General features: G+C 36.2%; 1 protein-coding gene and 1 long non-coding RNA gene across 3 annotated transcripts in view; one reads left to right on the top strand and one right to left on the bottom strand.

The window, feature by feature from the left end:
* frem2b (FRAS1 related extracellular matrix 2b) overlaps positions 1–24,606 on the top strand; it is a 61,022-nt gene that overhangs the window by 14,712 nt on the left and 21,704 nt on the right. The window contains exons 3-6 of the mRNA XM_044118490.1: positions 14,039–14,185; positions 16,649–16,879; positions 18,539–18,664; positions 19,611–19,862. Of these exons, the coding sequence (XP_043974425.1) occupies positions 14,039–14,185; positions 16,649–16,879; positions 18,539–18,664; positions 19,611–19,862 (756 nt within the window). The remainder of the gene's footprint in view (positions 1–14,038; positions 14,186–16,648; positions 16,880–18,538; positions 18,665–19,610; positions 19,863–24,606) is intronic.
* LOC122832092 overlaps positions 1–24,606 on the bottom strand; it is a 56,552-nt gene that overhangs the window by 18,261 nt on the left and 13,685 nt on the right. The window lies entirely within an intron of this gene.

The following is a 24,606-nucleotide window of genomic DNA, read 5'->3' as shown; positions in this document are numbered from 1 at the left end:
GTCTTTGTCACAGATGTCACAGTAATAGAGAAACTTTAAGAAAAGCTAAACCCAAATCTAAAAACATGAAAACTGTGCAGAGTTTAAATGAACCCTTCCCCCATGAAGAAAACAGGAAGGTCTTACTGACAGAAATTAACTAGACCAAGCAGGGGCTTATCTTAGTTTTCCAGCAGTTGAGCTGGGAGTGAAGAGTTACATATTAGCAAGCAAATAGGAAGATGGGATAAAAAGAACCAGAGGGTCCAGGTCTAGACAACTGGGCAGTCTCATACTGTGCTCCAATCATTCTTTAAATCCCCAAATAATTGGCTTATGCATAATGGTTACCACTAAATGCTTTGAAGGTTATTACTGGTCAATTTTTTTTTAAATTGGGAATTTTTGTGCCTGTCAGGCATTTTGAAAAAATCAGTATGCTAAAAGTTTTTTTGAGTAAGATCCCACAATTGTTGTATTAATTTCCATGTCCAAAAAAAGGCAAAACAGTATGAAGGAAAAGACGCAAGCATCAGGCAGCCAGGAGCACAGCCAAAACTTGGAATACCAAACTCTGGCATCAATACACAACACAAAGATCACTCAAGAGAAAAGTAGTTGTATCAAAGCATGAACTCAGCTTAATTTTGAATCCATAAAGTGGAGATTTATGCTGCAATTTATAAAGTGACCAGGAGGCAATCAGAAGAGTTGTTGTCTGAGTGCAGTAGATTGGAAACGAAGCAAACCGGCTCCTGAGTGAATGTCTGCTTATAACAAGAATTCTAAAAACATTAACTTTTGGTAGCACGTTAAAGTTTGTGCTCCAGTTCTGACCGTATCTACTAAGTTTATTCCTGGGGCTGTCAGCGCTTTGGTTTCTCCAAACAAATCCATGATGAGAATACTTTATATAAGTTAATTATGCAGGTATTGTGCAAGTCTTACTTTTTTCAACATAACCAGTCCATGGTTTTACTTGTGATGGTTTAACCCCACCACAGTAATTAAGCTGTTGTCATGTCTAGTTCATCTTCTTCTAGCTCTCAAGAAGAAATTAGACCCAAAAATGCTAAACAACTATTCCTCATGTATCAGTGATCTGGGTGTTGAGTCGTAAAAATAATCTTCTAGATTCTGCAAGGTGCAAACAGGTGTATTTCATGTACAGATACAGGCTGAATACTGCAATGAAACCACCTCATAATTGATAAACTCCATTGGGGCTTGTGTTTAAAGAAACAAAAGGGCTATCTCCTCCTCTCCCCCTATCTCTCATTTCATTACTATTACTCTATTGCTATTCTGCAGTATCCTATTTCATCTTTGATTCCACTATTTTCACTTCATCTCCCACATTATCCGGCCATTTCCACTTTTCAGCTAATTTCTCAAATCTATTAGCGGCTTCTGCTGCTCCCAAGGCCCTCTCAGGAGCAGACTTTCAACACCTGCTTGCTTAATTCACACACAAAGATACAGTAATTACATTCCAGATTCAAGCAAACAGTGGCATATGGCTAATGCACTCAAAGGAGAACATGTATTTGTAGAGTTATTCTAATTATTCATGAAACATTTTGAAGACACTGTCAGACCTCTAACTGAATAAGTATGTCAATGTGTATATATTTCTTTACATCAACAAAATACAGCCCTAAAAAGTCACTTTAACCCAAAGCTATGAATGTTCTAGCTGAAGGAAAAGTTTAAATTTTCTAACAGAATCTGCAGTCAAAGCCAACACTGCTACAGCAGCACCTGGATAAAATAGAGAATTTTCTTTCCTGATAAATTTTATGGTCACAAACAACCGTTGTCCCCTGGTGGTCTGAGCTATCTGTCCTAGGGGGGACATAAACTGTGTTATGTCCTCTTCCATCAGGGTTGTCTTGTTGCTTCTCTTACATCTAACATTCCGGTTGTTTCATAATCCTGGGGCAACACATGTTTCTAAACCAGGTATATTTTTGATGGGTGAGGAGAATTATGTCCTTTGTTTACCTCTGCTTAGCTCAACCAGGTGTTCAACGTACTACTGTTAAAATAGTTCTTTCTTTAAAAAATAATCTATAATATTACTTCTGCCAATAAGTGACAAGGTTTGAATATTTAGTTGTTCCAGATGTAAAGTCAAAAAAATATATATGCAGGAATGGGAGTTGAAAAGAATTTAGCAATACCGATTCCATCATAGATCTCACTTATTAATTTCTTATAGATTCTTGGATTGATTCTCTGTGAATTAGGAAATAAAATAAAACTACAAATGGGTTTGGCTGCATAAACAGTTTTTACAATTGCCATATCTGTTGTTTCAGGAAGAATTTGAAATCTTTCAGGACTTAAGGTATCTCCAGCTGTGATAAACAGCCTCTCAGATGTTTTGCATTATTTATTTTTGACCGTGTCATTTTACCCTTCCTAGATGAAAGGTTTAGCAAACGGGTGTGTGAGCCAGCCTCCCTCTGACTGTCCTCCTCAACTGAAGGTTTATATGAGATGACGGAAGTGGCTAACATTAATGTAATAAACAGGACCTGGAGAAGCTTAGGTAACCTAATGTTACTTCAGATATTTAAGGCAGAAGATACATTGAGCGAGAAGCTCTGTTTTGAGAGTCTTAAGTGTTACTAAGCAATGTATCAAACATTTTATATTTGTGCAAATTAATTTCATGGTGTGTGGTCAAATATTTGAGCATGTTGGAGATGTTTCCTCCTTTCAAAGTATTGCAATTGGCCCTGGTGTCGTATGTTTTTTGTGAAATGTAGCCATACTTTGGATTTCTTCTCCTGTGACACCATCTTGGATATGTCTTAGACCAGAGAGTGTACAATATGGCATCATGCAAATACGTCTCAAGTTATTGGAGCCGACAAGTGTAATCGTTAGGTAGAGAGATTAACAATTAACCATCCCGCATACATTTTTTATTATGTAGTCCCGATTTTGACTAAAAGGGTGTTTTTTTGTCCAGAAAAGTATGCTTTTAAAATAATTATTTGCTTTTAAAACCAAATAAAAACCCACTTGAGGCTCATTAATGTTTTGTACTTGCTTTCAAAGGTTTCAACCCTCGTTTATGATGATATAATGCACTACAAATGAAAAATATTTTAACGGGCATTCATTGTACCTTTAAGACTCATTTCGATTAATGCATTCCATAATAGATTGATAAATAAATGACATTACCATACTGGCATGTGAACTGCTGTGCTTGTTCAGAGGTTTTGCATTTTGTAGCAGTCTTGTTGTGAACCAGGTTTTACTGCATGTTAAATTAGGTTGTGATGTTCAGATTAGTCCTCGAAACAATAATGTAACTGTTTATCCAAGTGAAAACCAAAATTGTTTGTTCAACATCTCAGTGCCACACTAACAATAATTTGCATGCACGGGCTGAAAATAAAACAATCTATGGCATAATATGTTCCAAGCATCCCTAAATGTGCTTTTAACTTGCCAGTGGAAATTTACATCCAAGGGTTTTTGTTCTGCTGCACAGACTAATCATCTGTCTAAGATTACAAGCAAGAGACAATAACAACAGTAAATGCTTAGAAAATTTCATTCCTCTTTTCATGAATGCAAAACAGCATTCTTATCTTTAACATGCAGGTTTTTGCTGTTCAGCTGGATGTCTGCTTTTCGCCAGCTGTAAACAAAGGACAAAGAGTCATCCAACACCTATTTAAGAATTACCATTTTATTTTTGCAAGGAGCATTTTCCTTTCAGGCAAAAGCCCTTCCGCATGTTGGGGATTTGTAAGTAACGACTGTGAAATGCAGCTGAAACATGTTCGTTCAAATGACTCCAGTGAAGGCCAACCTTGAGAACAGGCTCACCAAATTCCCAGCTTTATTAGTATGGTGCTCATGACTCTGTGGGACCGGGATGGGGTTTTTTATATTCTACGGCCTCACACTGTTGCTTTCAGCAAACAGTCCGGCATTATTCGGTCTGACAAGAGAGCAAACACTGTGCATTGAGGGGTCAAGAAATAGCTCTTCCTCTTTTGTCAGGTCCTCTTTTCCTGTATTCTCATGTTTCTTTGTTTTTTCCTGCATTTTCACACACAGCCATGTTGCATTTTATTGTCTTTCTTTTCCTCCTTAGTATACCGTCACACCAGGAAAACATTAAGTTCAACAATTTTTTTTGTCTTCCTCATTTCATTCTCACAAACATTTTGAATAATATATGAAATGTCGGTTCATAAAATAACTAAGGCCAACTACAAACATGTTTTTAAATATATGTTTTCCAACTTTTTTCTCAAGCAAGTAAATCCACACAGCACAGTTTAAAAATAAAATCTTTTCTTAAAAAGAAAAGTTGAAGTGCTGGCAGCCAAATGTGTCACAGGAGTGTTGACTTATGTGTTTCTCTTAATAAAACATTCTTCAGTGCGGCAAAGTTCAGCCCACCCAGAGTAAAACTGTATTCACAGACCCAATACAAATAAGGAAAGTTAGAACTAGAAGCAACAGAATGTATTAGGCTGCCCTTTAGTTCATCTGCTTGTCTGTTATATCTGTAACCTTGACTTAATCGCTGCCTGCAGCAGGCTCCCACACAGAAAAGACACAAATTCACATAATTAAAGTTTTTATTGTAAGAGAAAATCATTCATTTTATTTTGAAAGATTTAAAGCTATGGAGGAACCATACATTAAGCAGCAAAAGTAACAGATGGACAAAGAGACTGAAAACAAAATTGTTTAGCAGCTTGAACAGCACTTCTGTGCAAATATAAACACACAGAACAGACCTTTGTTTCACCGAGTGGTAGGTGATAAACAGTTACCAGTATCATGAAATATGCATAGTTTCAAAATGCAACCTTTTAAAACTGAAAAAAAAAAAACATACAAAAAAAAACCCAATACAATTTTGACTGTTCCAAATGCTGTTTTTATGCTAATACTAATAAACTAATGTTATATAAACTGCCTTATAGACCTGTGTTTTTGTCAGTCTTATGAATCACAGAGAAGCACAGTACCACCCCTTCTCCACCCATTGCTGCACACTACCAGTCAGCTGGCTAATCGAAGGCTAATATGTTGCCCAAATGTATATAAAAGGCAAATTTGACCATTTGAAAACATTTGTATTTGCTATAATCATGAACATTTTCAGCATGGAAGCTAAACAGTCAGCAAACATCACACTTATAAAGGTCATTCTTCTTTTGAAAATACAGTTGCTAAACTGTTTTTAAAGCAATTTAATTGTTAATATCATGATATAACAAAACTACTGCATTTTTGGTTTTCTCATACCCTCGGAATCTCATACCTATCTAGTGCTAAAATGTGTTTTTATGAAGAAAACATGTAAAACATTCTGCTACTAATGTACTAATCCTGGCTGTTGCTATGCCAGTTGGAATGAAGATCTACCATATATTGCTATTTGAGAAATAGTACAATTTTACAAATAAAACAAGTCAATGTAAGTAAAAACGTGAATTGTGGTAAAAATATTTTTTGGAAAAAAAACAAAAACAAAAAACCCATATTAGCTTAAATCCATAGGAAACAAATATAATTAAACACCGGTGTTTCCTTGTACAGTGTCTGAATGAGTTATTTCTGTTTTAAACCAAACCTTAAGGGGTTGAAATAGGAATTCACTTGAACCATTTAAAATTACTGTGTTTTTTGCTCAAAGCCTGGCAGCAATTTGTCGTTTTCTCTCCTGTGTTTTTTTTGTGATGTGCGAATGGTTTGCCACAGCTGCTTGAGCAACCTGTGTGTTCATCCCATAAATAATTGACTGGTAAGAAGTGAGAAACTAAATCCACAATGACCTTTATGTGAGTGCTGAAAAAAGCCCTGTAGCTGCTAATTCAGCCTTTTGTTGGTACTCGCTTTTATATTGCGACTTGAGGCTTTTGCTTTTTAAACCTTGCGGTTCACTGTTAATTAAGACACGAGAGGCTGTGTCCTCTTTGATTGACAGGAATGTTAGTCAAGGACAATCAAGGAGTAGTTTTTCAGACCTTTTCTACCAATCCAAAGATAACGAGCCCTTTATCATTTGTTTTTTATATTACATTTTTTAAGATCCTTTATTTACATCCTTTTTTTTCTAACCTTTTTATCTACATGTTTTTAAATGCACTTGTCACTAAAATGATACATGATGTGCCTTTAATGATACCATTAAAATTCTTTCCAGAGTTTATAGTAATTATGACCGTGCCATATGATTAGATTTTCCTGCTTGTGGAGGCTTGATCAGGAAGAGGTCCTAATTTTTAGTACATGGCAGGGCATCTTCTGTACTTTGCGGGAAAACAGCAAGCCAAACCAAATCCTGAATTGTCTAACAATTGTTTACTTAATTATCATTCGAAGGTTGCCTAGGTAATCATAAATCCAGCCTATAATAATTCATTTGTTCTTAAAAATCCATCAGGTGTGTATGTAGACTTGTATAATCTTATTAAATAATTATCACTCTTTGAAAAGTCAATAAGCATGCTTTGAGTTATATTTTCAAAAATAAATATTCCTTTGCCAAACAAAATGTAATTAGTGTTTTTATGACTGTTATATAAGTGTTGTTTTTGCTAAACACAACTGACGTCATAGCGCTGTGTGAGGACACTGGACCTTAAATCAGGTTCCCAGGACAGGAGTGACCTTTACGTATAATCAAATTGAACAGTACTTCCTCTGCTGTGTTTTTCTCTCGGACCACAAATAAAAAGGGGTTTCATTTTTAAAAAGAGCTTCCTGGATTCCTCCTTGCCTCAGTAGACATATGAGAGGCTCCTACTTTGTGACCAAAAAGACTGCCACAGTATGGTTTCCACAGCAACCTTGAGTCAGAGTTGAAAAACAGAATCTATGAATGGCAATGTTTTTTTGTTTGTTTGTTTGTTTTTAATTTCTTTTTTGTCAATCATTTCTATCTTAGATTGAGTAATTTGTTAAAACTCTTGTGAAATCATGCTAATTTTTATTTATTATCATATTACTGCACATGGCTCTACATGTGAGAAAATGGATAGGGCTTTTTGGAACCTCAATTCCTGTCATTTAGCCAATGTTTTAAAAGTATGTGTGTCACTTTTGATCTTTGTCTGTTTGGAATGGTGCATGTGTAACTGGATCTAAGGTATGAAATTTATTGTTGTGTCAGGATGGTGTTACTTTCAGCAGAATACCATCTCATTTAAGAATAAACTGTCCATCTGAAACTGCAAAGTACATATTCCAAGTGTCACCTGCTGGTCTAATAATAACTGGGTGATTTAATCAGAAAGCATAGCAAGTTGTCAGTTTTACTTCAGCTTCAAGCATCCAGCATGCTGAAGTGAGTGAATCTCAGTCAGTGATCACTGAATCTCTTGGTATAGCAAGAGATTCAGTAATGTCATTATTGAGTCCTTTTCACAACATTTTAAGGGAGTTTGGATCAGTTATGTAGGAGTGGTGCACAAGTGTAGAGTTTTTCAGCTTATGGGCTCATGGTAGTCAGTTTTAGATGAGTATCAAATTATGTACGATATTCATAGTAAGGTGGAATCAGGTCTTTCTACGCAACTGAAATGAAAGTCAGATAAGCAGTGGTATGACAGGGGCATTAGTTTTATTTTGTTCTTTGGTTTCCCAGCCCACATTGTCCTGATCGGATATGGGTAGATTAGGGTCCATACCTGCTGTTTTTAGGTAAAACATTGCCAGCATAGTTGAGTTTATCATTTTCAACAATTTATTAGTTATATTGTCTTTATTAACAAAAGCATAACCAGTCATTGCATCCCACATTTAGAATGATCACCAATAGTTTAATCACTTGTGTATTTATTTGAGATGGCAATCTCACAGGATTTTCCTGCTGAGAGCAAACCTCTTCTTGCCTTAAGCTTTGATGGGTTCTTTGACCCGGCACTTTTGTTCAGAAGCACCTCTGGCCTTTCTCTTGGGCTCCACAAATGTTGCCTGAGAGTGACCACAGTGTCAGAACGGCTGTGGTAGCAGAATGGGTTCTGAGGAGAGGTCAGATTTACTGCAGAGAAGTTCCCTGAGAGAGTACAAAAAGGTCTAGTACTTTGAAATAATAACTGTGCTAAATCTTTCGAGCCATAGCCAACTCTCCACTTGTGACTGCAGAGACAAGGCTTAGGGTGATTAGACTGTATCATGCTTTCTCTCTCTGCTTGGCCATGTGTTTTCCCTTTCAATAGGATTATTATATCCACTTTCCCTTAATTGGAGGGGCATAGAATATGCTGGTATAGTCTGGTACACTAAGGGACAGGTCATGAAATAGACATACTAAACCTAAATGTTCAGATGAAGATGAAGAAACATGTTTTTTATGAGAGTAATGCATTTCTTTTTACAAAGCAAACCCATGCAGAGATTCTTCCCCTATTAGAAAGGTCTTTAAATCTATGTTTTCAAAGCAATATTGTACCTCCAACAAAAGTAAAATTGAAAAAAAAAAATATATATCTACCAACATTTGACATGCTGCAACAGATTAGATTAGAGTCGCCCTGGCTAATATATTAACAGAAGACAAAGTACAGCGAAAGCGGCATTTCAAACCATAGAAATCCTCCCATTTCCTCAACTTTTTCCTATCAGCATACTTTAACCTGCAATTCTATACAGCAGATTATGCAGTGACTTATATAACCCAAGATTTTAAAAAGTTACCTTTTCAAAACTTTTACCCTCGCATTGGTTATACTTTTTGAAGTATTTTTAATAACAAATAGTGAGTTTCCTCCAGCTATATAAGAATGTAGTTATCTAATACCAACCCTCCTTTATCTGTTATATTTTAATTTAATAAATTTTTGTTTTAAATACTATATAATTGTATCATAAGATGGATAATTGACACCAACTCATAATATACAGATACAAAATATAGGAAATATGCATTCTTTTAAATTGAATAGTTGGATTTTTGTGAGTGAATTCCAGTAACCAAGATTTTCGCTTGCATATGTTTGTATTCAGAGTAGATATGAAAGACGAGTCCTTGCTTGTAATTTGTCTCGAGCAGTGGTTCCCAAAGTGTGGGGCACGCCCCCTAGGGGGGCACAGGGTCATTGCTGGGGAGGGGGTGGGAAGCAGTATGGATGAATGAAAAAATAAAAAAACAAAAAACAGTTTCACAAAAGTGTTTCACTGTAAAGATGGTTTGTAGTGTGTTTTGTTGCAACCTGAAGTATGAAATAAATTTCAGTGGCTTTTGGAAACAAAATATGTGTATAGGTTTATGTCTGGTTGAAAGATATGTGTGCCCAGTTGTTTTTTTCTTCTTTTTTGGGGGTGAGGGGGATTTTACTGTAAACCACTGGGGGGGCCCAGAAGAAAATCTTTGGGAGCCACTGGTCTAGAGTACACTGAGGTACTGAAATGCTTCAGTGCATCTATTCAAAATAAGTTGTTTCATAAAGTTTAGTTTAAGATAGCAAAGAAATAGCGGACATAAAGAATTACCTACAGCTGTTATTGGTAATATAAAGCTTATGCTTTACTAAGACTCAGATTTTATGTGTTTATTAATAATTAAAGACCCTCTAAAGTAAAATAATCTTGCTGTTTTTACTGCCAATTTAGTCTCTTTTTATAGCTCATTAATAAATAACATTACTACAGCATACTGGCTAGTAAATTTTGTGCAAGCTAGTGTTTGTGCAGCTTTATGTTGCTTTCTGTTTAAAAAGATCTGACAAATTATGTTTTAAAATGAATGGGTACTGAATGATAGATGCATATTTTTAGGTGTGCTGTCATTTAATCAGCATTTACAGGTTGGTACCCGTTTATAGAGTCTGAGCACCGCGATGCTATCTCTGTAGGCAAATGGCTGCCTGTCTGTCTGCCCTGCTGAATTAACAGATGGGGGTTCATGGGGCATTGCAGCTATACAATGCTTGATGGTACCCAAATAAGGCCTGACTGCAACATGTATGTAGGGAGGAGACAGGGGCTCTCCGTTGGCAGAGTCAGGCCTCTCACATTCTTTAGCCTCTCTGAAAATCCTTCTGTCTCTCATCACACAACCACCACCATGTGAGTAGAGAGAAGTTGTACAGCTAAATAGACTGTTCATTTTTTGGGAAAAAAAAGGTTAAGGTACAAGTGGTGAAAGAAAGCTTGAAACAATTTGAAATTTCTACTATAAATGCTGAGTAACTTTGAATAAACCAGTCAAGCAAATCAGTTGATTGAACTAATAAAGTGTTCTCTGTAGAAATTGATATAATGAATAATGCTTTTTAACGGCTGGCAAGCCCACGTCAATAAAATGCAGTTCAGTAAAAAGGAGTGAAAATAAAGGGATTTTGATGTAGTTCACTAAATTTAGTCTCAGCGCTTTAAGGCCGAGTTAAAAATTAACTCTGGTGTTTTCCTTGGGGCTTCTTTGAAGTGGACGTACTTCAGCCCCTTCTTATCTTAATTAGAAAAAAATTTGGAGGAGTGAAGTGGTTCTTTCAAAACTGGCACCTCCACTCCCCCAGTTCCATGAAGTCTGTACTAATACAGTTTTACCAGGTGGAAGTGTTTTCTCATGTTATTTTAGGCTTATGGTACAAAAAAAATTTATGTAGACTTGTTTCTGTGCAGTTTCTTGTGTTCCTAACTGGTTCTAATATCTAAATTGACACAGCTATTGATACCTAATTGATGCCTAATTTATCTAAAACACATTCACATAGTGTTGGTCAAAGTGTTTTGCTTGTTCACCCTTTTCAAAATCTAAGTGAAGTTCATTTCACACCAATAAAGCTGAATTAATCCACTTTCATTGTTTATTGTCAAAGCAATCTGTATTGGCCCTATATTTCGGTCCTAAAATGTACTATTCCTGGTTCATTGATTGGTTTTTTCAATAAAGTAGAAATCACCAACTTTATTCTTCAGTTTGCATATCGATTCTGTCACTGCCTAGTAGTTGCTTCCTAACTATTAAGATGACGTTTTAAAATTATTTCATTTTTTTTTACTCTTCTTTTTCTTCCATCATTACAATTTCCACCATTTTATGTGCACTTGATAATAAATATTCTTTTTCCAAAGTCTTCTGATGCGTTGCTTAATTTCCAAACCCCTCATAGTAAATGGTGGATAAAGCTGGGGAATCAGGATCTCTCTTGAGTTATTACTGTAATGATCCAACACAACCTATGCTTCTCTAAATGTTTGCACAGAACCTGGAGCAGATAGATGTGTGTGGCATTTCTCTCTCAACACTAAAATATCTCCAAAAAAGGTCAGGCTGAGCAAGCTGAGTTACCACTCTGCAGCCAACAGACTGTCTGGGCTACACTGACAATCTGGGCTATCTGAGAGATAAATCTGTTCATACACCTAAAATATGTGTTTATTTGGAATTCATGACAAAACTATAAGACAATATACAACTTTCTGGCTATAAAGCTGAACTTCAAAAATAATCCAAAATATGAAGTGACTCCAGAGAATATCCGACTAGGACTAGTCAGATATTCCTTCCAAGAATGTGTCTGTTCCAGTGCTGACATTTGATGGGATCTGTTCCAACTGTTTCAGATTCCAACTCTAGTCTTTGGAATCTGAAAATGCAACAAGGGAGGAATTGCTCATTTTGGATGTGAGTTTTAGAGTTTTGGGTGAAATCAGTAGCAATCAAAACTTAGTATGAACAAACTTAAGTTAGAATACTATACTGTGTTAAATGCAAAACTGAATGATTTGTTGCATTGGTGCTGGAACCCTGTCAAAATGAACAATGTACAGTTTAAAAGACTGTTCTTAAAGTCACATTCAGTTTAAATAGCTCATACTAACACCAATATCCTGTTTTTATACAGTGCATTGTGTTTGGTCAGAAAACTGTGGATTGTTATTGTTTTAAAACGAGAACATACCTTTTTGAACTTCCGTTTCATGAACAAATTATGTCCTTGCTGTCAAATAAGTACTTTTTTGAAGCATAAAATTCATTGCCATAAACAAGATGGTTTATCGTTGCATTGGAACATTCTCAGCATATGCATCTGGCAACAACTTAAATAGTTTTTCTTTAAAAATAGTCTAAGTTTAAAATCATGGCCAAGATACCAGACAGATGGCCAAGACTTACTTTTTTGTTGCCTTGGTGAGGGATAGGCTCAAAAGCTTAAAGATCACACATGCAGTGTTTACCACTGGCATCAGTGCCACACTGCTGGCCTTAATCCAAGAGGTGCACTGAGGTCCTGTCATACAAAGGTCACCTGTCTTCAGAAGAATGATGTGGAACACACAGGAAGGGAAAATTCTGCTCTGTAGTAGACCTTAGACTCATGCAATGATTGTAGTGTCTTTTTATCAGCTACTGTAATCAAATGCAACTCATTCTGCATGTGCCTTTTTCAACCAAGACATTAAAGATGAAACAGGAAATCTTGCTTTTTTTAGATTTTATTTTATTTAAAATTTGTGTCTCAATGTGTGTTGCAAAAGCCTTAAAAGTCAAGAGAGTCATTGCTTTCTTGTGGCCATATACACTGTTACACAGATGCTGGGAAGATTTTAATACCTATTCATGCACACACACTTGTTTATATTTCTTTCTATATCAGGACTTTGTATTGACTTCCATTCAATTTAGTAACTGCATTTATGCCTAACCCATACATTTTACTTAATCCTAACTATTACTAGTATATTCTTATCCCTAAACTTCACCAAAGCTTAATTCACACGTTAATGCTAAATATAATCCCTGAGCATAAACAACGAGGCCCACCTCATATTGGCAGGATTAGGAACAGGTTTTGATCTCCACAAGGCACATTGGTCTTCAGAATGTTAATAAATATGACAGAAGTAGTCCTAAAAAGAATATAAGTACATACACACACACGCATCATATCAGGATTTTGCATTGACTTCCATTCATTTTCCCTTCATTTCTATAACCTAACCCAGACTTTCACCCTAAACTGAACCACTACCAGTACATTCCTAATCCTAACCCTAATCTAAACCAAATACACACCTTAATCTTAAATCTAATCCTTTACCCAAAAGCAGTAATTTCCTAAAGGGGGCCTTATAAGACCTTACAAAGTGTGAATGCTAAGACACACACATACACACACAAACTCCTGCACACATCCTAACCTCTCTCACACATAATACAACACCCATGGTGAAAGTGTAATGGCTCTATGGCGCTTAAAGAGAAAAGGAAATGAATGCAGCAGAGTGGTCGGCTGGAGGTGACAGATTTACTGACCATAACAATAAGGGTGGTGCTGTGCGGAGACTTTCACTTGTGCCTAACATAAACAACAGCAGCACTCTGAATTCTTTCTGCATTGTCCCTGAATCCTCCTGGCAGTTTTGCTTTTATCCCACCACTTTCTGTACTCTTAGCTGTTTAGTGGATCATTCATCTGAATCTCTCATGGCTCCTTCCTAATAGGAGAAGCCAGCAGGTCTCACTGTGCAGGCTTTAACTTTTATTAACCTTTGCCGTTATTTACGCTGTTAGCTACTCCTATGGCAATTAAAATATCAAAGTCTAATGCAGTTTCTTTATGCGTGTCTGTGTGTGCTTGTTCCAATGGTTTCTGGTGGAGTTTGTGTACCCGTGCACGTTTGATGTCTGTGTTTGTACCCGTGCTTTGAGTCTTTATGGTCAAATGGTAGCAGTCTTGCCCTTCGGTGTTTTGAGCTTATAGTCTTTGAATAGAACTTCAAAAGGGAAGAATAAAACATCTCAGTTCAGCCAGAAAACAGTCACCCTTCATCTTAATTAGAAATAAAGCAATTAGATTGCACAAACTTTGTTCCTTTGACATAAGGGTTTTGAACGCCGCATACCTCCCACTGAGTCCTGGCTAAGACTCAAAATCAACTTCCTAAGATGTCAAAGAAATCACTCTAATAAGGGATATTAAATTTTTGCTCCAGACTAAAAACAACCACCGTGTTCGTTTAAAAAATATATTTTGAATACTCAGTCCTGGCTAGGTTATCTGACTGTGTTTTCTTTTGCAGCTTTGTAAACTAAATAACCTTCTTTCACTTCTATGTGCAGGAGGCAACAAGCTGAGAAACCAGCAGTTCAGGCTAAATTGGGCTTGGATTTCCTTGGAAAAGGAACACTATGTGGTGGACGAGGAGGTCAAGTTCCTAGAGGTGGTGCTGAAACGTCGTGGTTACCTGGGAGAGACTTCGTTTGTCAGTAAGTAGATTTTTTCTCAACCTGCCTTTTGTGGTAGTACAAAATCATGTCAATGCAATGAAAATTGTGATCTTCAGGTTTTATTTTACAACCATAACTTAAGATTCTGACAAAGAAGTGCACAAAGAAGATATTGTTTGGCAAGCCATTATATTGAAAGACAAGCAGACCCTTTGATGTATTTTGGGACAAAAGTAAGACTTGCTCAGAAATTCAGTAGGGTCACTCGGGTTATGACCTTTAACCTCTCTCGTCCGGCCAGTGTTTGTGTTTCAATCAGACAATAGCAAAGGACAATCCCATAATAGCTGTGCATTCACATGCATAAGTTAGTGACTATAAAGGATTAACTCAAACCGTGAATATACTAGAACAAAACACTTTTTAAATCTTGTTTGTTCAAAGTCTCAAATTTTTGCTACTGGTACCATTTTTTATTAGAATTAAAATTACCTGTGGAGATAAAATATATTTTATTTTCTAATGGCCCCAGATCTAATAGTAAAACATAAAATGTAAATGTTACAAAACATTCTGGTCTGCTTTTTACTGTGCGTGTAGGCTCACAGATGCTTTTGAATTATTTAAAAGTTTAATCTTTTAGTTTGACTCATACTCTATTGCTTCTTCTTACAAAGGTGCCAAAAGCTTTTATTGGGCCATTTTCTTAAAAACATAAAATGCGTACGTTTTTGTTCTCTAGACATTGGGTGTCTTCTGTATCAATAATTTTTAACTGGTCATCAATGCTTAGTTTTTTGGGTTTATTTCAGAAATACCTTAGAGAAAATCTTTTAGTTCAATGAAGTTTGCTTTATTATAACATCTCGTGCAAAATTAAAAATGATCTTTGATTTATATGTAAAAAATCAAAGTGTTGCCATGACTTTCTCTCTGCTCGCTGAGAAAGTTTCTCATAATAAACTTTCTCATGAAAACTTAGGATAGCTCAGTTTGACCTGCCATGCCAGACTCTGATCAAAGAATGCCCCCAGTGGTTGGCTATTGCCTCACTGCTCTGTGTACACAGTGAGGGCTGCACCAGTTTGGAGGCTACAGTTAGCCCACCTGCCATGAATCCTTAGAAAATTGCTGTGATCAGGGCCATTCATAACAGGCCTCGTGTTGGGCATAGAATTCAGGCAAATTATATTTTCTGCTCTCATGGCTCTTTGAAGGTTGGGGATCTTTTAAGCCCCATTGAATGTGACTATTTTATCTCAGCATAGAAGTGCAAAGGCATTTTCCCACTATCCTCGCTTGCATATCAAAGTCCAGTTTCATTTTCATCAAATACTGAAACAGCAGTTTATAAGAATTGCTAACTTTGCAATCCCCAACCTCAAAACTATTGGATATATTGTTTACATTTACAAAGTAATTATAGTTTTCATTGCCTTTTCTTCTGCAGTGTTTCACATTTTTTTATGCACAACTACCTAACGTCTTTACATGTTTGTTTGTTTTTTTTGTTGTTGCTGCTGCGTGCAGTCATGCTTTTTTTCCAAAGCTCTGATGCATGTTATGTAGTCAGTTAGCAAAGACAATGGAGGCGCTATGTGACATTTCACTGGCCTCAGTGCTCTGACCCAACAGGAATCATGCCAGAGTCACCGCTATGGTGACTACAAGTATACAGCCAAACAGTGGGCATACAAAAGGTCAGACACTACATGGCGGACTAAGACCATTTTTGCTGGGATCAGGCTGGTTTCTACTTTTTGATTTTGTTCCTGCCAGGATGATTAAGAAATTATCCAGATGAAAAATGTATCCCCCTTATCAGTTTTTTGGATTTCGTACTCAGCCGGTCATATTGGTCATCAAATATCAACTCAGATAAAACGTAGAATTATCCATTTGAATAATAAAAAAAGGAAAAAAATCAGTTGCATATCAAATAGTTAATATTTGATATGACTTGTTACTACCAAACAAATAAAAGTATTCCACTATTTATCAAAAGTTGTGTGCTGCTTTTATAAGAAATAAATCTGAGTAAAGAGCAAAATGTTATTAAAATCTGACTTGGTCGATGGTCTACTTCTGAGCTTTATCAGGCAGAGAGATTAGAATTGGAAAAATGGTAAAGAAAAAGTAAAGTTCCAAGGTTATAAAACACCAGAAAATCCACCCAGATTAAACTTCACAAGAGCTTCTGAAATAAGTCAAATGAAAGTAAAATGATAAACCCTGTTGATCCTTTGTTTTTTCCCATGAAGAATAGTCTATTAAAATTCCACATGGTTTTCATATAGACCGAACAACATGACAACAGTTTAATAGCTCACAAACACATCCTTTATCTAAACTAAGAGTTCATTTGACCTAAATCGTAAAATCCAGTTGGCACAATAAAAAAGGCACAAAGCCTCTGAAGGTGAAATGTAAAGATTAAAAATTCACATACATAGATGGTAGAAGATGATAATAAGCAAAAGAAAATCCACATCTTTCTTTAAGGCATCGGCACAAAGGATAATACTGCACTGAAGGACAAAGACTTCCGTGGGAAAGCTCAGAAACAGGTGCAGTTCAACCCAGGCCAGACCACAGCCACCTGGAAAGTCAGAATCCTGTCAGACAGCGAGTATGAGGTGTCAGAAACCTTCCAAATTGTTCTGTCCGACCCGGTGATGGCTGCTCTCGAATTCCCAGAGGTTGCTACAGTGGAGATCCTGGACCCAGATGACGGTCAGTTACTATTTTGCTCAAAAACATGTTTGCAGCTTAACTCACCATGGTTTAAAGACTCATACCTTCTGCTACAGTTGTCTTTGATTTCTACTTAGCTATTGTATGGTTTTGAAGCACACTTAGAAGTTTACTTTAACAGGAAAAGATGTCAGTTATGGTTTTGAAGAAGTGGCAACAAAAAACAGAATTACCACACGCTGTTTTTTTACTAAAGAGATCACAAAAGCCTGACAAGCAATATGTTCATATAGGTACTGTACAAAACTGGCTAAACCAGCAATTTTCTCATAGTTTGTTTGTCTTTTATGCAGTAGAGAGCTCGGTTCAAAAAGAAAATCCTTCAACCCTTATCAAAGCTAGCTTCATGTTTGGATTTGATCATGGAAATTCATCTTTCATCTGCCTGAGGGCATCAGAGCTCTATAAATACAGCGCTAATCCAGAAGATAAAAGAGGGCTGACAAAGTAAAAATACTGAGCACTACCGTATTATGAGGGCTGGTTCTAATTTTAGATAAGTATGAGCTTTGAAGGTATTGTCTTTCCTCAAATGTCATGGAACATTATTAGATAGATTGGTTATGAACTTCATGTGAAATGCTCATTATGATAATAAGGAAGAAGCAGAGCTAGAACAGAGAAAAAGGTGCTGATGGAAAAAAAAAAGATTTACTTTTGTAGAACTGGAATAGAGAAGAGCAAATCCTACAGGTCTTTACTGAGCAGAAATTTGTTGTCGACATTGTATAATAATTAACATGTTTATGAAAAGCTTGTTTTTAGGCAAAAACTTGGAGGTGGAGACCCGTCAAGAAAAAAAAATGTCAGCTGCCTTTCTTAAGTAAAAAGGTTTTGTTTTTTTGCCCTGAGCAGCTTCTGACATCCTACAGCTACATCAATTATTATTGCATTCTACTGTTTATAGTTTTCAAAGTTTTTAAATATTCTGGCCTGTCAAGGTCACATAACTCCAAAGGCATAAAAGTATTTCTTCTATTTTGTTTTTCTGAGAGCATATGCTTAGAAAGGCCGCAGGACCTTTCTACACAGAACCAGTGAGAATAAATTATTACAGATCAGGCTGATTACATTAGCTGAAATTCAGAGAAACTAAGTATTGCGGAGAGAAGCTAGAAAATTATGTGTTGTTTGCACTGGGCTAAGAAAGGACAACACATTTATTTACTACCTGACCAGTACAATGGCCTTCCTGTAGAGGAACTAATAACTGAAGCTGAAGCCACTTAAAAAGATTTTGTGACTGAAATGTTGCACAAAATTATTATGTTTTGAATCACCTACAAAAAACAAGGAAGGAAACAAAAAAAAGAGTTTTCAAAAAAATTTCATTAAAGAAAATGTGATTTCTCAGTTTAGAAAGAAAAATTTAAACAAAAAAATGTCTTGCAAGAAAACACTTAAATCAAATTGGAGTAGCAAAAAGCAAACTAGGAAGATGTTTTTTGTTTTTTTAAATCACAGGACATTTTCCACATTTAATAGGTCCAAACATGACAATTTCTTTTTTATGGTGTGTGGACCAAAAAAAGGTGGTAAATATGTTGGTAAATATAATAAATATGCTGTTCTGCTTGCATTCCTGTATTACAGTGCAAACAGATTGAATGTGAGTATTTAACTTTTTCCAACATACAGAATCAACAGTGTTCATACCCTCAGCTGTGTACAACATAGAGGAGGACATTGGTGAGCTGCTCATCCCTGTACTCAGAAGTGGGGATGTGAATCAAGAGCTTATGGTTATTTGCTACACTCAGCAAGGTAACAGCATACCTGTGTGTGTTAACATTAATGCTGTCTTAGTTATATTTGGCATGTGGTTTTCATAAATCCTAATGTGTTTTAGTGCTGCGTAACCAGTACAGATGCTGCAGATTTCTTCTTACTTAGTTTTATAAAGCCTTGACAGATACAATTGTACCCAATTCAGATTTTTCTTTGAAATATCAAGCATAAAAAGATATAAAAACAGCATATTTTTTTTTTCTCTAACCATTCTAAGAGTCTGTATAAAGTGTTTGTATGAAGAAAGGACAGGCTTATCGTTAACTAATTGTAACAATGAGGCTGATTAGCAAGAACAGCATCACTAAACATTAATAAAAAGTGGAAAGTCACAGAGAAAGTCACTGAATTGCCAGAGGGGACTGAATACTTGCTAAATCTAGCGACAAAGTTGCCGAGTTGAAAATACATTCTTCACTCAGCAACAATTTCCTTCTTTTCCAGCAGAGTGATCAGGTTCACTGATTGGAAAAAGAAAGTTGTTTTTTTTCCAGCTGGTCACAGGTTAGAACTGGTCAACCTAAACATTGTTGGTCCGGTCGTCCATGAGTGCAGATCCTGTAATTAGCGTTGTAAAGTATATAAATGACGATGATGATTCTATTTAGATGCTGATGTTAATTAAATTAGATGTTAATTAAATAATCTGCTGGTTTGGTTTTGTTGGATGAGATTCTGATCTGGACATGTAAGATTAGCAACGAGCTTCAATAAACATTTTACAGAAAATTAACAATTTTTTATTGAATTACTAATATTGGGGGTTTTTTCAGCTGCACTGCAGACTTGATTGCTAAGTCAATAAGAGCTAAATATATTGTTAGGAAAAAAAGGCAAATTATACAACAGATCATGCTCTGTATTGTGTCAAATTTCAGCTCATTAAATTTGTATTCTGTAATTCTCTTTTCTGCCCGTTCAGTTTCCGCCACAGGCACTGTCCCCACCACTGTGCTGTCCTACTCTGATTACATCTCTAGGCCTGAGGACCATCACAGCATCCTGCGCTTTGACAAGGGAGAGATAGAGAAATCCTGTCGGATAGTGATAATTGATGATTCCCTGTACGAAGATGAGGAAAGCTTCAATGTCACCCTCAGCATGCCCATGGGAGGACGCCTCAGCTCAGAGTTCCCCACAGCCAGAGTCATAATCATTCCAGATATGGATGATGGTAAGAGAGCATTTCACTGATTGCTACTGTGCATTAAAATGCAATCAGTCCAATAAATTACAGGGCTGTGATTGTTCAGTGATTTCTTTGGCAATTTTTTTTCTACTTTTTACATTTTTAGAAATGTTTTAGGAATAAATAAAAACCCCCAGCTTTTCCATTCTAATTGCCCTTCTTCTCTAGAAGTGCTCTTTATGCCACCTACAAAGTGTGAAAGTGCCTCAACTTGGATGTATTCTTACAGCAGAAACAACGACATCAGGAAAAGTTTTGAAATTCTTTTTCAACTCACCCATAAAATTATCAAGGGACTCAGAACCTGCTGATGTCAGTGGCCGTTATGTTTTTGTATATTGTGTTTGTTTGTGTTTCACTGACTATGTCTGTGAGAGAAAATGTTTGGGTGTGCAGTCTTCCTCCTAGGTGTTTATCTCACATCTGCAGCCTCGCATTGTTGGGCTGCTGGCTCCCATATCTTCCTGATTTCCTTTGTTCTGAACACCTGTCGTCCTCTCCTCACTCCCCTATCAATCTGGCAATCTGTGAAAGTACGGCTGCAGTGAGGACTCTATAAGATTGTAGGCAGGTCACAATGAAGGCAAAAAGCTAAGCATAATAGCAAAATCATTCAAAATTTACCTAAAAAAATTTACTTTTTTAGTCACATTATTGAAGTGATTAAACAATATTTGGTTATAAGAAATGTGTGTTGATTGTTTACTTTTAAAAGTCACAATATGACTACTGGCTCTAAAGTTTGAACGCTTATGGACAAAATTGGATTTGCATGAACGTACCATGGCAAACCAGTAGAATTGAGCTACCAGATGATAAGTTAAGTTCACGGTAAGTTCATCTGATTATGTAAAATCTACCACAGTAGATCACATTAATAAAGTATTTTCTTTAAAACTACATGCATCTAAATGTAAAGATCTGCTTTTTAATGACTTTGGAGTTACAGTTCGAAAATGTCTGGATTTTCCTTTAAATATGTTCCTGTTAAAATTAAGTATGTAAAAAGAAAAAGCTTCAGACTTTATTCCTTGATCTCCAGGGACTTGTCCTTCCATTTGTCCAGTTATTTTCCCTCTGGTTTTTCTCAGGATTCATATTTTAGTCCATACTACAGTAGAATTATCATCCATAAATTTATGGAGAGGATCTTTTTCATTTATACCTTAAAAAATAGACAAAACAAGAGAAAACAAAAAACACAAAACAGAATTATTTACATACAATCCTAAGAGAGTTGACAACCACACAACAGACTGTCATTATTCATTAAACAAAGCCAAAATGAAAAAGCTGTGTTTGAAAGGGGGTTTCAATATAAACTTTTAGTTCAGATTCTTGTAAAGTTTATGCTCAATTAAAACCACACAACCTGTCAACCTGTGCTTTATTGCCGACATATATAATAGATCAGAAGCCAGTTTATAATCCCACAGTAAGCAAAGTTTGGAAAAGTGTTAACTCATTTGCTCTTTGCAGACATTTAGTATGGAAATTTTAGATGCAAGTCATGTATTTAATGAAGATTTATAGACTCATAACACTGCAGGTATCTAATCAATATGCTAAAAGCATAAAAAGGACAGCTATCAAAATAAACGTAAAGGGATGCACAGATTAATAGTTCTTTTTTTAGAGGCTTTTCTTCCTTAATTTCTTAACTTCTTTATTCACTGACCTGACGCTGAACTTTTCTCATTTTCCTCCTCTGACTGGGTAATGTTTTCTCTGGGATCCTGCTGCTGCAAATTAGCTTACAGATTCCTGAAGAAGCTTGATTGCCAACTTTTTTTAAAAGACCCTATGGCTTGGAGTGACTTTTTGTTCTTTTAATTTCTCATATCAGTAAAGACTAACTGATTTCTGTAAGTTATATGTTAACTAAGAGACTTTCCTATTTGTTAAAATCTGCAATTTCCCACTAATGTTGATAAAAATCTGCAGCTTTCTTTAAAACCTACACAGTGAGGTTCTTATTAAGTCAATTCCGTTCTGTTATATCCTTCCAATCTGCTTTGAAATGGAGGATGCTACGTGTTTAAAAAAGTTAGCAAATTGTTGTAGCCTCGAGTGTAACTTGAGACTGAGCTTGGGAGCTTTTCACCCGTACTACTCTGGAGTATTGACTGCAGCTGCTGAAAATGACTCCTTACAGCGGTAAGCATTCTTTTAAATGGCGTCCCTCTCCATTGAAACTATTAAATTTCAATTTCATGGTCTTTACTGACGGCTTTAACTGTGACAGTGTCAGTCATGGGTGTCGTTTTAGCTCCCATGTTTAAAGGTGACAGATTTCCTCCGAGAATGAAGAATCAATGATGTTTGAAAATAAGTCAAACAGTTAAATAAACACAAAGGTCTGCTTTAGGCATTTCTCTGAAGCTGTAGAAGGCAGACCAAATTTGTCAGAGTATATGTGTGTTGTGGTTACTGTTATGACCAGTCATGACCTGTGCAGAAAAATAGCAATGCATTTAAAAGTATTAAAGAGTGGTGTAGAGAGTGTCTTGCAAAAGTATTCGTACTCCTTGAACATTTTTTCCATGTTACAACAGGAACAGTGGAAAAATACAAAAATTTCTTCAATTCTTTTTGAACAAAAATCCTAAAAGTGTGGTGTGTATGGATGTTTTGTTCCTCTGAGTCAGTACGTTGTGTAGCCCTCTTTTTCTACGTCTGTGTCTCTATTGGTTTTGATCATGTTGAAAGCAAATCCTTTGTACAGTCTTCTTTGAAATTTAGCTGAATCTCAGTCAGATTGGATAAGCAGTAATTTAAAAAATTTTCTTTTTTTTTCTTACATAATTTTGCACTTCCATTAAGTATACTGCCTCTAGAAACATTTCAACACAAAAAAAAACTCAAAACAAAACATCTAGCTAAGCAAGGTGGGGAGAATCAACTAACTCACTCTCTTTGGTTACCTAGCAACCACCTGTTGAGCAACATGGTGTTTTGCCACTGTGCCTCACATCTACTTAAAAATAAAAAGATAACGGCGTGTTGTCCTTTCAAGTGCAGCAGCTCAAGAGGACAATGTGGATAAAACAGGAAAGGTCACATTACCAATTTGCCAATTTTCAAATATTTAATGCAAAAAAAACAAAAAAACAAATAATTAATTATTGATATTAATGGATTTGAAGCACTTATGGAAGATAGTGTTTGCACCGTGACAAACTCCAGAGGGTGTGAATACCATTGTTCATCCAGAGTATTCTGAGTTCAAAACTAAATGGAGTCTGTGACCATACATTGTAGACTTCCTATATTATTACTGTGTCCTTCTGGGCTTATGTCTGTTTCACTTTCCTAGGCAAGGCAAGGCAAGGCAACTTTACTTATATATCACCTTTAAGCCAAAGACAATTCAAAGTGCTTGTACAAAAAAAAGTTAAAAACAACATACAACAAGAAGATAATAAAAAGAAAGTAAATTAAAGATCAAGTAGATTAAAAATGAACAAAATAAACATTACAGTTTTGAATATAGTTAAAAAAAACAAACATTTAAGAATAGGCAATGTCAAATAAGAAGGTTTTTAACCTTGTTTTAAATAAACTCAAGGTAGGGGCAGTCTTACAGTGAGCAGGAAGTGTTGGTGCATAAAAACTAAAAGCTGCTTCACCATGTTTAGTTCTGACTCGGGATAGTTAGAAGGTTTGATTCTGATGATCTTAAAGGTCTGAGTGGTATATATGATTGAAGAAGATTAGAAATGTAGTCTGGGTTTCTGTTCCTAAGACGATCCAAATACATTGTAAATTGATCGCAGTCATATTCAGTTGAGTTCGTTGCTAGTTTTGACCTTGTGGAAGCTGTCCAGGGCGGGCTGCACATCTCAGTCAGCGTCAGCCAAGACAGGTTCCAAAACTCCCACTCCCCTGAACATGGTGAGGTTGATATGGAAAATGAATTAATGTTGTCAAAACATGAAGAGTGAGGAGAAATAAGATCATGTCAACTCCTCGTGTCTCCCCAAAGGAGTTGATAATGAAAAAGGCTTGAGCACTGATGTTGAAGTAAACAGCTTTGAGGCAAGTGGAACAAAATTGATCTCCTGTCTAAAAGAGTAGAGAGGCAGCAAAAGATTCATACCCGCTGTTAGTGCAGCTGTTCTGGCTACAGCCAAGGTTCTAATCTGCCCTCTAGACTCTAAGTACACATATGAGTCTAAAGCAAATGGGGGCATCACATCCTTCTTTGTCATCCCTCTTCTAGAATAGCATTCAAGTGCAGCATTTGTGCAGAAAGATTCTGTGGCCAGCCAAGCACCTGGCCAAGCCTAAGATGTCTATATGCTCAGCTACCGATTTAAGGAAAATGCTTTCAACAAGATTTTTTTCATTTCCAGCAAGCAAGCTAAGGCACCATTATGAAATTAGATGCAGGTCAATAATGTAAATTTTCCTAGCTTCACTTACAGAGTCCTTGCCAGCTTCTAATAAAGCCTGCAATAGGCAACAAAAGTGATGCAAAGGTGAGACTTTGTGTTGTAACTTTACCTTCACTGTAAATTAAAGCGAGCTGCTCTGATAATCAGTTTTAAGGGAATGTAACATGGAGGTGAGGGGGTGTTTTCTGCATAACTGGAAAAATATATTATTTCATTTCTTGCATTCCAACTTATCTAGGGAATAAAATAATATTATCAACATGCTGGGTCAAAGATTAACATGCTGGTATATGTTACATGTTTCATCAGATTCTTCCCACAGTATTTTTGAA

This window comes from Gambusia affinis, linkage group LG06 (genome assembly GCF_019740435.1).
Source record: "Gambusia affinis linkage group LG06, SWU_Gaff_1.0, whole genome shotgun sequence".
NCBI lineage: Eukaryota > Metazoa > Chordata > Actinopteri > Cyprinodontiformes > Poeciliidae > Gambusia > Gambusia affinis.
This window is presented reverse-complemented; position numbering and strand designations above follow the sequence as displayed.